This window comes from Carcharhinus amblyrhynchos, chromosome 17 (genome assembly GCF_965287045.1).
Source record: "Carcharhinus amblyrhynchos chromosome 17, sCarAmb.v2.hapA, whole genome shotgun sequence".
Lineage (NCBI taxonomy): Eukaryota > Metazoa > Chordata > Chondrichthyes > Carcharhiniformes > Carcharhinidae > Carcharhinus > Carcharhinus amblyrhynchos.
In genome coordinates, this window is record NC_137340.1 from 15,670,657 (window position 1) to 15,684,048 (window position 13,392).

The following is a 13,392-nucleotide window of genomic DNA, read 5'->3' on the forward strand; positions in this document are numbered from 1 at the left end:
CTTTTTGGTTTAATGAAACTGAGCAGCATAATGAATTATTGCAATAGGAAATGGGAAAAGTAATATTAGATACTGGATTTTTAAAACATCCTGACCATTCCGGGCAAACTAGTGACAGGCTGTTTGTTAGCTGGGAATTGAGTATGAAAACCAGTTCTTTATCTCTGTGCAGACCCTAGATGTTTCCTGGAAAGACAACATATTGGGTGAAATTTTCTTGAAAAAAAAGCTAAGTGACCACCTGTTTTTTGAGTGAGCCAATCTTCATGAATTTACAGCACAGAGTCCATAAGGGGATTTACACCAGGGGGAGAGGGGTGGTCTAATCCCACCTGAGAAGCCGGCAGTAGACTGCAGAGAGGGTAGTGTGTGTGTGCCCATCTCTCAGCATGCTGGAAAGCGGTTGATAAGTGATATTCTCACTCCCCCCAATCGCTGGCCTCCTGATGGCTGACCAATTTCCCCCCTGCCCCCATCACTGGCCCCAACTCCCCACCCATTTGGCTGGCCTCCTGATGGCCGGAATGCCCAGCCTCCTGATCCCTGACCACCCCACCCATTCCCCAATCGCCAGCCTCTTCATGGAGCTGCACAGTGGACCAGGTAAATCACGGTCATTATCATTTATTATTTACTGATATGAATCCCATGCTAAGCCAAAGGGGTCTGTCTGACAGATCGGTATTTATTGTCAGGGGTGGTATCCAGGAATATGGGAATGGATTGACAAAATATTAAATTCCAGCTCTTTAAACTTCCACAACATTTTGGTCAGATTCTTTATAAGTGGGCTGAACATTAAGGAACAATAGGTACCCTATGGCTCAGTTCAAATGATTGTCACTGCGCACAAGCACCCACTGTACAGAGTACAGAGCATGCAGGGCCTGAAAGATAGCTGATTGATCTTTGCTCCACACTCTCCCACACACACATACACACAATTACCAGTCATATTTAATCATTTATATCCCTTTGCTTGTGATTTGAATTGAGAACAATTCAAAATGCAGGTCACATGAAAGAGTGACTAAAGCCTCTTTGGGCACCATACAATCAGCACTCTATTTATGAATAAATGGAAGCGTTTACATCGATTCCAAGTGCTTACATTTTAATAACAACTTACAGCAACAACAACAACAAAAGATGAATGTCAATGCTGTAGCCCAGCAAACCGCTTCATCAGAAAGGCTCAAGTAATCAGTCCAAATGAACAAAGAGCTTGGTGCTCGCATTCAAACATGATTAGAGACGTAGCTTCTGCAGGGGAACAATATTTCTCTTGCAGAGTAAGGGCAGGTCACAGTGAATTGCTGAATCGTCACAGCCTTAAATTAGTTTGATCTCTAAAGGTCTTGCTGAGCAAAACAGGTCATAAACACTGGGCAAGATTAAGAAAGCGAATGAGAAAGGGTTCGAAACCATTTTGAAGGTCAGAGAAGTGATTCATATATTGCTTTTCTGGAGTCCAGGATGTCAAGGTTGCTTACCAATTGATGAGGTAGTTTTGAAGTGTAGCCTCCAATCTCATGGGCAGGGGATCCCCTCCTCAGAGAAACAAACCCCCTATCCCACACAGGGAACCCCAGAAGCTCCCCAATGGAAGACCAGCTCTCCCCCCCCTCCCCCCACCCGTTTTCCCTGGCAGTTCCCCATCACACTGCTGGGGGAACTGCCAGGGCACTGCCCAGGCATGATTCACTCCCCCCTAGGGGCTGTACTTAACCTGTGCACACTGCAACACAGGTTCTAATGGCTAAGCCCACGTTTGTCAATGCCTTGGATAGAAGAATGTTCCCTACATGAGAGGGATGATATAACAGGGAGGCCTACTGAGTAGATGCTAATGAGTTTCCTGATCCATTCATGGTGGGAACTCCCAGGATGTAATTGGTAGGGGGGCGGCGGGGGGCAGGGGGGCAATCTCAAATGGGAAATCCTGCCGGCGTAAAGGCCGTTTTGGGATTCTCTTTGGATTCTTTGCTCCCATTGGCTCTCTCACCCACCTGAAAAAAATGGGGGAAGGAAATCCTGCTTATAATGAAGAGAAATGCTGCAGCCAATTTACACACAGAATGGCCCCACAAGCAGCAGTGTGAATATCACCAGATAATCTAATTTGGTGATATTAGTTGAGGGACAAATATTGACCAAGGAAAGTACCTGCTTTTCTTCAAAATAGTGCCATTGGATATCTTATGCCCAGTTGAGAGAGGGCAAATAGGACCGACATCTCAGCAGACAGAGCAGAGTTACCTTAATACTGCAAGAGATATCAGCCTGAATGTAAACACGTACTGCTTGCAGAGTAAAAGGTTAACACCGGAAGCACATGATGCTGATGTAATGATGGTGCAACATCACATGACTGAGTAACAAAGAATTGGAGGGAGCAGAAAAAGTTCTGACCTCAAATAGCGGTCCCAATTCTTACAGTGTAGCTGTAAATAGAGTAACAGTTTACCAAGTATCAAGCTCCAAAGAACCCTGCCTAGATCCTGACCACACAAGAAGCATGGCGGCAGTGGACAGCAAGTAAAAGACCCCAGCAGACCTTAAGAAGCAACTATAGAATTGACAAGTTGCAAGATCCTTGAAAGAAGGACAAAAGGAATAAATAAATACACGAGCCACGGAATTAGAGCATCACGGGTACAGCAGATGCAAGTTGATACACAGGTTAAGGGTCCAGAGGGCAGTGAGCACAGAGCCAAACAAAAAGCAGCAGCTAAGAAGCGGGAACCATTCCAGTAGAAGCATGGAATACCACTCTCAGAATCATCTCGGAATACTGAAGGTTGGCAACAGGCACAAAACAGACAGCCGGAGAAAGAGGTTAGCAAGATACAAGACCACTTCTGGCATACACAAAAAAAAATGAAGACGACCAGGTCAGGACATTTATGCAGTTGGATCTATCGCTAATGATGTGACAGCAAGGCAAGGGATTGGAGAGACTTCAACTTCTTCAAAAGAAACTTTCAATTCATACTTTTGCATCTTTTGCAACCTAATAATTGAAGCCAATCTACAAAGAGGATGAGGTTGTTGATGAGCATAACTGCAATACATTTAGGAATGAATTTCTAAAATTATTTATTGGCGAAGGGGTGTTAAGTGACCAAGTACCATTTCACTCTACAAGCTGGTATTGAACCAATTTCTCTCTTTAAACTGAGGAAAGTCCTTCACCTGCTCTTGGACAAAGTCAATGGTGAAATTAAGAAGGTGTGACAGCAAGGAGCTCTCTCATTGTTCACCAAGCCTGTGTTCGAGAACGACCATGGTTCCAAAGCCAAATGGCTCGATTAGAATCTTCATGGATTGAACTCAGCTAAACAAATCAGTGGAACATGAGACCCATCCAAAGGTCTCAGTTGACCAGAATCTTGCCAAACTAGCCAAGAGTAATCTTTTCACCAAATTAGATGTAAGCAGTGGCAGCTGTCTTTGGACAAAGAGTCCAAATTGCTGACCACATTTATAATGTCCTTCCTGTTTCAATATGTTACCATCTAGAATTGCATTCTGCCCCTGAAATTTTCCAGAGGGCAATGTTTCAAACCCCAGGCAGCATAGAAGGAGTAATATTCCCGACGGATGACCAACTTGTACATGGCTGCACAAGAGCAAAGCATGACCGCAGACTTCAACAGAGTCTTACAGGATGCAGACATAACAGTCAATGAAAAATGTGAGTTTGCCAAACCTGTGATTAAATTTCTAGCTCACATCGTACAAGCCTCTGGAATGACAGACAACTCACCAACAAAAAAAAGCAAAAATAATCAGAAAGCCTCCACAATCCAGGAACGTTACTGAGCTTTACAGATTCCTCGGGATGGTCAATCGATGAGCAAGTTCCTACTCAATTTGGCAGAGGTCAACAAGCCTTTCAGACAGCTGTTGAAACAGGATCAGCTACGGTCCTGGAACATATTAAAAGCAGCCACAAGATCTTAGCATGTTGGTGCTGTGCAGAAAGACAATCTTAAAGAAATTATGGGCAAATGTTTTTCTTTTAAAAGTGGCATCAAGAAATAAACATTCCCAATTAAAAAAATGAAGTAGGATTATTTTTTAATAAAAAGAAAGCGTTTCAATTTTTATTTTGGCAAGAACGTGGCAGGGTCATGCCAGCTGCATCATCTAAGTGCAGTTTGAGCGCCTGGCTGAGGTCCCCTCAGATAACTACATTCTCAAAATATTGGATAGAGACCACAAGACGCAGCAAGCAGAGAGGAAGAGAGATAAAGGCTTGTTGTGTTTCTGCAGCCACTCAACCTATAAGCAGCTCTCTCAAAGCTGTCAATTTGGTCCTCAGTCAATCCTGTAAGCCTTTGAAATATTCACACAACAGCATGTTTATACTCCACTTAACCATTCTACAATGTATTGTTCTTATCGTTATTAAAAATAGATTCCAAAAATAGAACAGAGGGAAGAAACGTAAACAAGCTGCTCCCAAGTAGAAACAAACAGGAGTGTAAAGAGAAGGACAGTGTGTTTACATCCCACTAACCGTTATACAATGTATTGTTCTTATCTTTATTAAAAATAGATTCTAAAAATGGACCAGAGAGGTAAGAAACTTAAAACTCAAAGTAAAAACAAATTTGTTGGGTTAAGATGGCGTAAGGTGTGTTAGCTTTTATTGGTGGAGGGATTGAGTTTTGAAGCCATGAGGTCATGTTGCAGCTGTACAAAACTCTGGTGCAGCCGCACTTGGAGTATTGCGTACAGTTCTGGTCGCCACATTTTAGGAAGTATTGGAAAGGGTGCAGAGGAGTTTTACCAGGAGGTTGCCTGGTATGGTGGGAAGATCTTATGATGAAACGCTGAGGGACTTGAGACTGTTTTCGTTGGAGAGAAAAAGGTTAAGAGGTGACTTAATAGAGGCATATAAAATGATCAGAAGATTAGATAGGATGGAAGCGAGAGCCGTTTTCCTTGGATGGAGATGGCTAGCATGAGGGGACATAGCTTTAAATTGAGGGGTGATAGATATAGGACAGGTGTCAGAGGCAGGTTCTTTACTCAGAGTAAAGAATGCCCTGCCTGCAACAATAGTAGACTCACCAGCATTAAGGGCATTTAAATGGTCATTGGATAAACATATGGATGATATTGGAATAGTATAGGTTAGACAGGCCTTAGATTGGTTTCACAGGTCAGCGCAACATTGAGGGCCGAAGGTCCTGTACTGCACTGTAATGTTCTATGTTCTATTAGGAATGTAGAGAAGCCTCAACCTGCTTATAAGGTCCAATTATTAAGATAATTCTCCTGCTATATGGATGACAGGGACATTCGTGCATCCCACTGAGCCAATGGAAATGATGTTGAGCTTTACAAAAGACATTTTCCTCTTTAGGTAGGAATAGTTCTCCATTAATGTACAGGCTACAATAGGCTAAAATGAACATAAACTAATTTTGTTTGACTGGTGGACAATTTTATTTGATATTTCTTTGGTCAGATAGTATAACAGTGCAAGTGTTGCACGATTGTTTTAAGAGCTGATCAAATTATTTGATGGCGATGTCATTGGGGTTTCTGAGGCTCTGGCTTTTAGTTTCAGTTTGTCCTCTGTACAGGCAACAGCTCCCTCAATAAATACGTTGCTGCTAGTTTGAATCTACGCGTGTAAACCACATCTTTTCTTTTTGCTTAAAAAGTGACAACCCCTAACATAGTTTGGACATTACAAAAAGAAAACTGGTGATGAATGAGGATTTTGTTTCGTTGAGAACATTGAGAAAATATCGATGTACAAGCAAATAAAATTGCAGAGAGGATTTAGCATGGCCAACGCACCTAACCAGCACGTTTTTCGGACTGTGGGAAGAAAATGGAGCACCCAGGAAGAAACCCACACAGACATGGGGAGAATGTGCATAGATAGTGACCCAAGCCAGGAATTGAACTCAGGCCCCTGGTTTTGTATGGCATAGTGCTAATCACTTTGTCACCATGCTACTCCACTGGTCATTGTGGAATGGTTCAGGTTCCACTGAAGGAATGAAGTGGAAGGCAAAAGCATTGCTCAAACTTGTGGCAACCTTAGAAAGGCTGGCACAACATTGCAGGTTTGGTGAGTCATTAGAAGATACCCTTCAAGATCGTTTAATTTGTGGTGTCTAAAATGACGATATCCAAAGAACGTCACTTTAACCTCCATGCCCCCTGGACAGCTGGAAGGTTACAAGATCACTGCAGCATTCCCTTCAGCAGAAGGCATTCCCCTTTCTCTGTCTATGAAACTGCAGGTGAGAGAATATCCCTTGTAAGTTTTCTGATAGTCGGAAGACAGTCACTTTCATTCAGGGAGAAATTCCTATCTCCGCAGCTGTTCACTCAGCTCCACTGTTTTAACACAACATTTATTTCAAGTCACTGAGCCTTCATAGAAAACTGAGAGCCTTTGAAATACTTTTAATATCTTTGTTGCCATTCACACACTCATTTGATTGACAGCATACTGAGTATAAAATATCAAACTGTTAGCTGTGTTATTTATCTTTCCTTTCATGCTTGAATGCATCTCATGTACCCGCATTGTCCCTATCTGCAACGTCCGCACAAAAGAGGAAGTGGAAAGCACTTAGCTGGTCACAGCTTCAGGCAACTTCTTTTTCTAGCTGATAGAGTTAGATTAGCAGCAGTCAGGGTATGCAAAGCAAAAGCGATGGTAGTACTTATCCTAAAGGCATTATATGTGAAACTACTGCCCCCACTCCATAAGGTGAAGCGTCACAAGAAATTTGGTAGTTTCAGATCAAAATTAACCAATACTTCAAATTCCTGCAAAGCATCTTTAACATTCTTGTATCCTTTCTCACATTCTGTTGTCCAGTCACACACATTAAATTGTACAATGGCTTCAACAGTACAAACATCAACTTTAAGAAAACTGTTGGCAATTTTTTTTAAAAAGGTGGAATCAAACAATAAACTTTCCCATTTAAAAAATGAAAGATTTTCTAAAAAGAAAACATTTTAATTTCTACTTTGGCAAGAACATGGCAAGGTTAGAGGACAGAGACAATAATGAGTATTTTACTCCACAATGGTGTTTGAATTCACCAGCCTGAAACTAAATACCCAGCCACTAGGCCTCCATCTGGGGAGTGCGCCAAGGTCAAGCCCTTCCCCAGCCTGAGCCCATTCAACTGCCAAGGCCCTTGAGGGACCCTCCATCTGCAGCCTGGCAGTAGCAAAGGGCACATGGACATTGCACTTACTTCCTTGTCTGCCCCTACCTCCTTAGGATCCAGCATGATAGGTCAATGATTGTCCGGACCTGCACCAAACCTGTCATATGCTGATACTGCTGGGGAAGTGGGCGAAATGTCAGGAGGTGGTTGCATTAGGCTTCCTGCCCACTAATTGAATGCAAAATGGTAAAGATGCATAATAAGTAGGTTGATTGAGGATGGCAAGGTGGTAGTGGTTAGCACTGCTGTCTCACAGTGTCAGGGACCTGGGTTCAATTCAAGGCTCGGGTGACTGTCTGTCTGGAGTTTATATGTTCTCCCCATGTCTCCTTGGGTTTCCACAGTCCAAAGATGCAAGGCTGATTAGCCATGCTAAATTATCCCTTAGTATCAGAGAAATTAGAACGGTAAATATGTGGGGTTACGGGGATGGGGCCCTGGGTGGATTGTTGTTGGTACAGACTTAATGGGCTGAACGGCCTCCTTTTGGACTGTAGGGATTCTACAAGCTCAGAGTCTAGTAAACAACTTGACGACCAGTGGGAATCTCAATTTGGCTTTCCCACCCAGTTCAACCAGGATTTCCACTGCAGCTGGCAGCCCTGGAATATTCAGCCCCACATCTTTCCTTTTTGTTTAAAGCCCACAACCCTGAGCAGAGTTTGGACATTATAAACAATGCTGGGAAAAAGAACACTCTCCAACCCTCTACCCATTGACAATATTAAAAGATACAGGAAGCAAGACAGTATGGTTGTAGTTTTATCTCTCTCTATTTCAAGAGTGTCTCAACACTTGGAATATTACTGTTTTCACTGCTGGGAGTATAGTATACATTGTTTCTTCTGATGGTTTATCCATATGGCACTGACCTGGTTTGACCAACAGGTAAACTCTCTCACCTCTGGATCAGCAGGCTTGGAACTCAGGACACAGCTGCATGTGATCGAGATTAATCATCTGATCACCTCAACCAGGTGATAGATTTAGTACCAGGAGTGGAATAGACTGGTAAACTTTGGATAGGGTACTCACTCTCACTGTTTAATTCTGTTCATTCCTGGGGCTGAGTGTTCCAAATTTGAGTTTTTACAATAAAAATAACTGAAACGTGCAACATTTTAATTTTGTTCAGCAGCGTCTCACTGCTCTGTAAAGCCTTTACGGATATTTGAAGTCAAGACTGAACAACACAAACAACGTTTGCTGCATTCCTCTTCCATCGTAATTTCTACAATTCTGAGTCGGTCCTTGGTGAGTTAAAGCAATCCAGCAACAACAGAAAGTCAGTTTTAAAAGAAGCTTAACAGGCCTGTATATAATATTTCAGATCAATCCTCCAAGACCTGTATGTAAATATGGATGTACATTAATGTGATCACAATCTCTCATATGCTGCTCTGTATTCAGTCTGAACTAGCACAGCAACTATACTATCAGATAAAAACAACCATAAGTAGTCTCACAACACCAGGTTAAAGTCCAACAGGTTTCTTTGGAATCAGGAGCATTGCTCCTTCATCAGGTGAATGAAGCAGGAGCAGGGCTCCTAAAGCTCGTGATTCCAAATAAACCTGTTGGACTTTAACCTGGTGTTGTGAGACCTCTTACTGATCCCACCCCAGTCCAACGCCGGCATCTCCACATCAGAAAAAACACCAAAGCTCAAAAAAAAACAGCAGCACCCATCTTTTGTGGAGACCAACTTTCAGACAATTCCAGAATTGAAATAAATGTGTTAGACATTTGAGGATACTTTGGGACAAAATGCTGAACTGTTAACTGAGTTTGGATATAACAGATGCATCACAGAAAGCATTCTTTCTGGATGTATCATCAAGACCGGAAGAAACTACAAAGGGTTACGAAAGAAGCCCAGTCCATCACACAAACCAGCCTCCCATCCATTGATTCTGTCTACACTTCCGACTGCCTCAGAAAAGCAGCCAGCATTATCAAGGATGCCATGCGCCCCGACATACTCACTTCCACCTTCTTCTGTCAGATAAAATATCACATACCAATTAACGCAAGAACAACTTCTTCCCTGCTGCCATCAGACTTTTGAATGGACCTACCTTATAGAATCCTACACTGCAGAAGGAGACCATTCATTCCATGGGGTCTTGCACCAACCACAAGCCTGCCCAGGCCCTATCCCCATGCATTTACCTTAGCCAATCCCTCTGACATTAAAGGGGCAATTTATAATGGCCAATCACCTAGCCTGCACATCTTTCGACTGCGGGAGGAAACTGGAGCACCCGGAGGAAATCCACGCAGACACGTGGGAGATTGTGCAAACTCCACACGGACAGTTACCAAAGCTGGGAATTGAACCCGGGTACCTGGAGCTGTGAGGCAGCAGTGCTAACCACTGTGCCACATATTAAGTTGATTTGTCCCTATACCCTAGCTATGACTGTAACATGATATTGTGCACTCTCTCCTTTCCTTCTCTATGAATGGTGTGCTTTGTCTGGATAGCACAGAAGAAACAATACTTTTCACTGTGTACTAATACGTGACAATAATAAATCTAATCAATGGAAGAAATTAGTTAAACCCTATTACTGAAAGAACATGCCCGCACTGAGATCTGTTATAATTCCCTTCGTCACACACTCTCCCCACTCCTAATTCATTCAGTTATATTGGTAACTTACTCACAGCACCATCAGAAAACCAACCACATCCTCCTACGCTACATACAGTACATTCTACTTAAATAAAAGAATAAGTTACTGAGAAAGTCACAACACAAAGTTTTTATTATATGTGGAATTGATTCAACATTCCTTCAAACTACAGCCTAGAATAAACAATCGCTGTAGGTTTAGTATTCCTGAACAATCATTGCTAAGGTGCTCACGTGCATTTTACATTAACTCCCAATTTACCACAGTATTTATACAAGTGCTTATAATAAAATGTGGATATTGTAACTGCACTGTATAAAGTATGTGTTTATTAAACTGCGGCTAAGCCTGGATGAAGATTTCTAATTTGAGCTGTCTGTTCAGGTGCACAAATTGTGTTTTACCATAGATTCAGACTAGGAATCTCTAAAGAGCAAGCTGACATTTATTTCTCTGCTCCTACACTAGAATTGATCTGTGTGGGTTTCCTCCCACAGTCAAAGGATGTGTAGGTTCTAAATGGCTCCTCAGTGTCTCAAGATGTGTAGGTTAAGGGTATTAGTGGGATAAATATGTGGGGGTTACAGGGTTAGGGTCTGTGGGGGATGCTCTGTTGGAGAGATGGTGCTGGCTTGGGCTGAATGGCCTGCTTCAGCACTGTAGGGATTCTATGCATGGACAAGGAAAAACATCTAGAGTCGTTGAGGTTATTCAACATTATCATCAAGCATTGACTCCTCAAACCTTTAGTGGTTACTTGTCAGCGTAGGTTCTGTAATCAGCAACTGGATTCCTTGCATCTCTTCTCAAATATGACAAAACACAATAAATTCGAGCAACATTTATGCAGATGGCTTACCTCATATCTGCTAGCTTTGGTCCAGTAATAGTCCCAGTCATCCCTCACCAACATGGCTTGACATATCATTAGCTTCTCATCGGGAACCCGAGGAAGTTTGACATCATGGTGAAAGGTCTTCCTTTGGCTGAGGGCCTTCCTGGCCTTGGCACCTATATGTCCCAGTGGTAACGTTCTCGTCCTGGATCCAGTGTAGACTGATTTCTTCACCTCTCGGTTATTCTTATTGTAGCGCCTGAACAACAAAGTGGAGCGCTCTTTCTTGTTTCGTTCAAACTCGTCTCCTATCCCTTCCCCGCAGCTGGTGCCAGACTCTTCAGTGGAGCTAACGGAAGGTTTCAGGGAAAATCGGTTCACGGAATGATCTCCCACAGACCTATCAATTGAGCTTGGCACCCTTAGCTTTCTCTGGAGTTTGACGACTCTAACCTGTGTGGCCTGCAAGCCAGGGCAAACATCATTATTTTTATGCACTCTTTCAGCAATATAGTCCTTTTGAAATTGTAGCAGCGCTTTCGACGTACAACTAAAGGTTGGGGATCGATGGTTATGGTCCAAGTTGCAGATTGAAGTCCCCTGGGAAGAGTGGCCTGGACAAAGTTCATGACATTTTGTATTCTCCCTGTTGGTGTGGTGTGTGATCCTCAAATCATGATGTGGATAATTGTCTTCCATTTCCATTTGGTTGTGCAATGATGGCAGCTCCATCGAAGACCTTTCCTCTGTTGAACATTTATCCTTTCCCCTGATCCCTCCTCCCAAACAAGCAGAGAAACTCTCAGCCTTCCAGTGCACGTCTCCATGTGTTTGTAAACACTGTGATTTGCTGAGTTGCTCTGATGACTGATCGGAAAGCAGACTAGAGTCACAATGTCCCTGGCTAGACTTGCAGTTGTTTACACCGTAGCGTTCCACTTTTGAGCTCAAAGTCCCCATTTCACGCCCCTCAATTTCTCTTGTGGCCTCAGCATTGTATTTTGCAGTCAGTTGTGCTACAGACGTCACTGGCAATGTGCCCTGCGAGTCTAAGGGAGCCTCTGGAGGATCCTGAATAATTGACACCGGATCCACATCCAGCATTCCTCCATCGACAACATGCCTTATTTTAACATCACAGCCTGAATTACTCAGCCTATTTTCATCTTCAGCTGACTGGGTCGATATCATCTTTCTTGGCCCTATGGTCGCAAACACAGAAGCAGCTAGTTCTTCAGAGGTCATCTTGAAACAACAACACCCAAAATTCTTCTGATTCTTCCCTTTGACTGTCATAGCATGGCCTGAACAGTCACGGATGCCTGGGAATGTCCTTGGTGAACCTCTGTAAGAAAGGGGAGTGAAGCGGAGCTCTAATTGAGACTTTTCCTTTTACAAAACTCTTACTTAAAGGACAAGAAAACTTTCACCAGCTGGTGAAGCCCAACAGAGAATACTGACGTCTAAAGTGTCAGCAGCTGGAGTCTCTAGTCTTGTCTGATGGAAGCAGTATTCTGCTCAGCACATGAGGAATCTCTCACTGTGAGTGAACTGTTGCTTTTCAGCTCTTTCATCTCAGATGGATGTTTCAAATAATATGGTGTAAAAGTATTTTGTTGCCTTGTGGTATAAGAAAACGGTTTATTCCAGATCGATCTCCAAACTCAGATGACTTCCCTCTGTAAAACAAGAAGAAAAAGGATTAAGGGGGAGAGTTACAGGCAATATCGAGGACATTTTACATCTTCCAATACAGGATGGCAGCGAGGAGCATCGTATACACTATGAGGGAAAGTTTCCACTTCAGGTGTCATCCGCAATCCGGTTTTCAGAATTGAATTTTTTGCTAAAGTTTACTCGGTGTAATTTGCATATTCACCAAATATATAATGGTGAGATTCTCCAGCCTCATGTTTCCTGCCAGAGGGACATGGCGTGTTGTTTGCTAGTGATGGGATTCTCCGGTCCTATTGCTGTCAATGGGAATTCTCATTGACGTCATCCCTACCCCAGCGGGAAACCCGCAGGCCAGGGTGCGCTACCAACGGACCAAAGAATCCTGCCAGTGTGAACGGCCAGAGATTTCCAACCATAATCTTTCATGAACCATCACAATTGGGCTTGTTGTATGAGGAATGGTTGAGGACTCTGGGTCTGGTACTTGTTGGAGTTTAGAAGGGCGAGGCGGGGGGGGGGGGGGGGGGGGGGGGGGTGGATCTTATTGAAACTTACAGGATACTGTGAGGCCTGGATTGAGTGGATATGGAGGAGATGATGTTTACGCTTGTAGGAAAAACTAGAACCAGAGGGCATAACCTCGGGCTAAAGGGATGATCCTTTAAAACAGAGATGAGGAGGGATTTCTTCAGCCAAAGGGTGGTGAATCTGTGGAACTCTATGCCACAGAAGGCTGTGGAGACCAGGTCACAGTGTCTTCAAGACAGAGATAGATATGTTCTTGATTAATGAGAGGATCAGGGGTTATGAGGAAAAAGGCAGGAGAATGGCGATACTACCATGATTGAATGGTACAGCAGTCTCGATGGGCCAAGTGGCCTAATTCTGCTCCTATGCCTTATGGCACTATCTTGAACACTTTTTGAAATAAGATGGCAGATTGCTCAAAAAGATATTCCATGATATATTGTATGTACCCCAGTGTAAAGTTCAAATTTCCGAGACCTCCTTTATTGGCAAA

At 43.1% G+C, this 13,392-nt stretch overlaps 1 protein-coding gene across 4 annotated transcripts in view; it reads right to left on the bottom strand.

Moving 5' to 3' along the window:
* Positions 1 to 12,338, bottom strand: part of plce1 (phospholipase C, epsilon 1) — a 325,759-nt gene extending 313,421 nt beyond the window's left edge. For all 4 annotated transcript variants that reach the window (XM_080205534.1, XM_080205532.1, XM_080205533.1 and 1 more), the window contains exon 1: positions 10,719 to 12,338. In XM_080205534.1, the coding sequence (XP_080061660.1) occupies positions 10,719 to 11,990 (1,272 nt within the window). In that variant the 5' untranslated portion in view covers positions 11,991 to 12,338. The remainder of the gene's footprint in view (positions 1 to 10,718) is intronic.
* Positions 12,339 to 13,392: the final 1,054 nt, after the last annotated feature.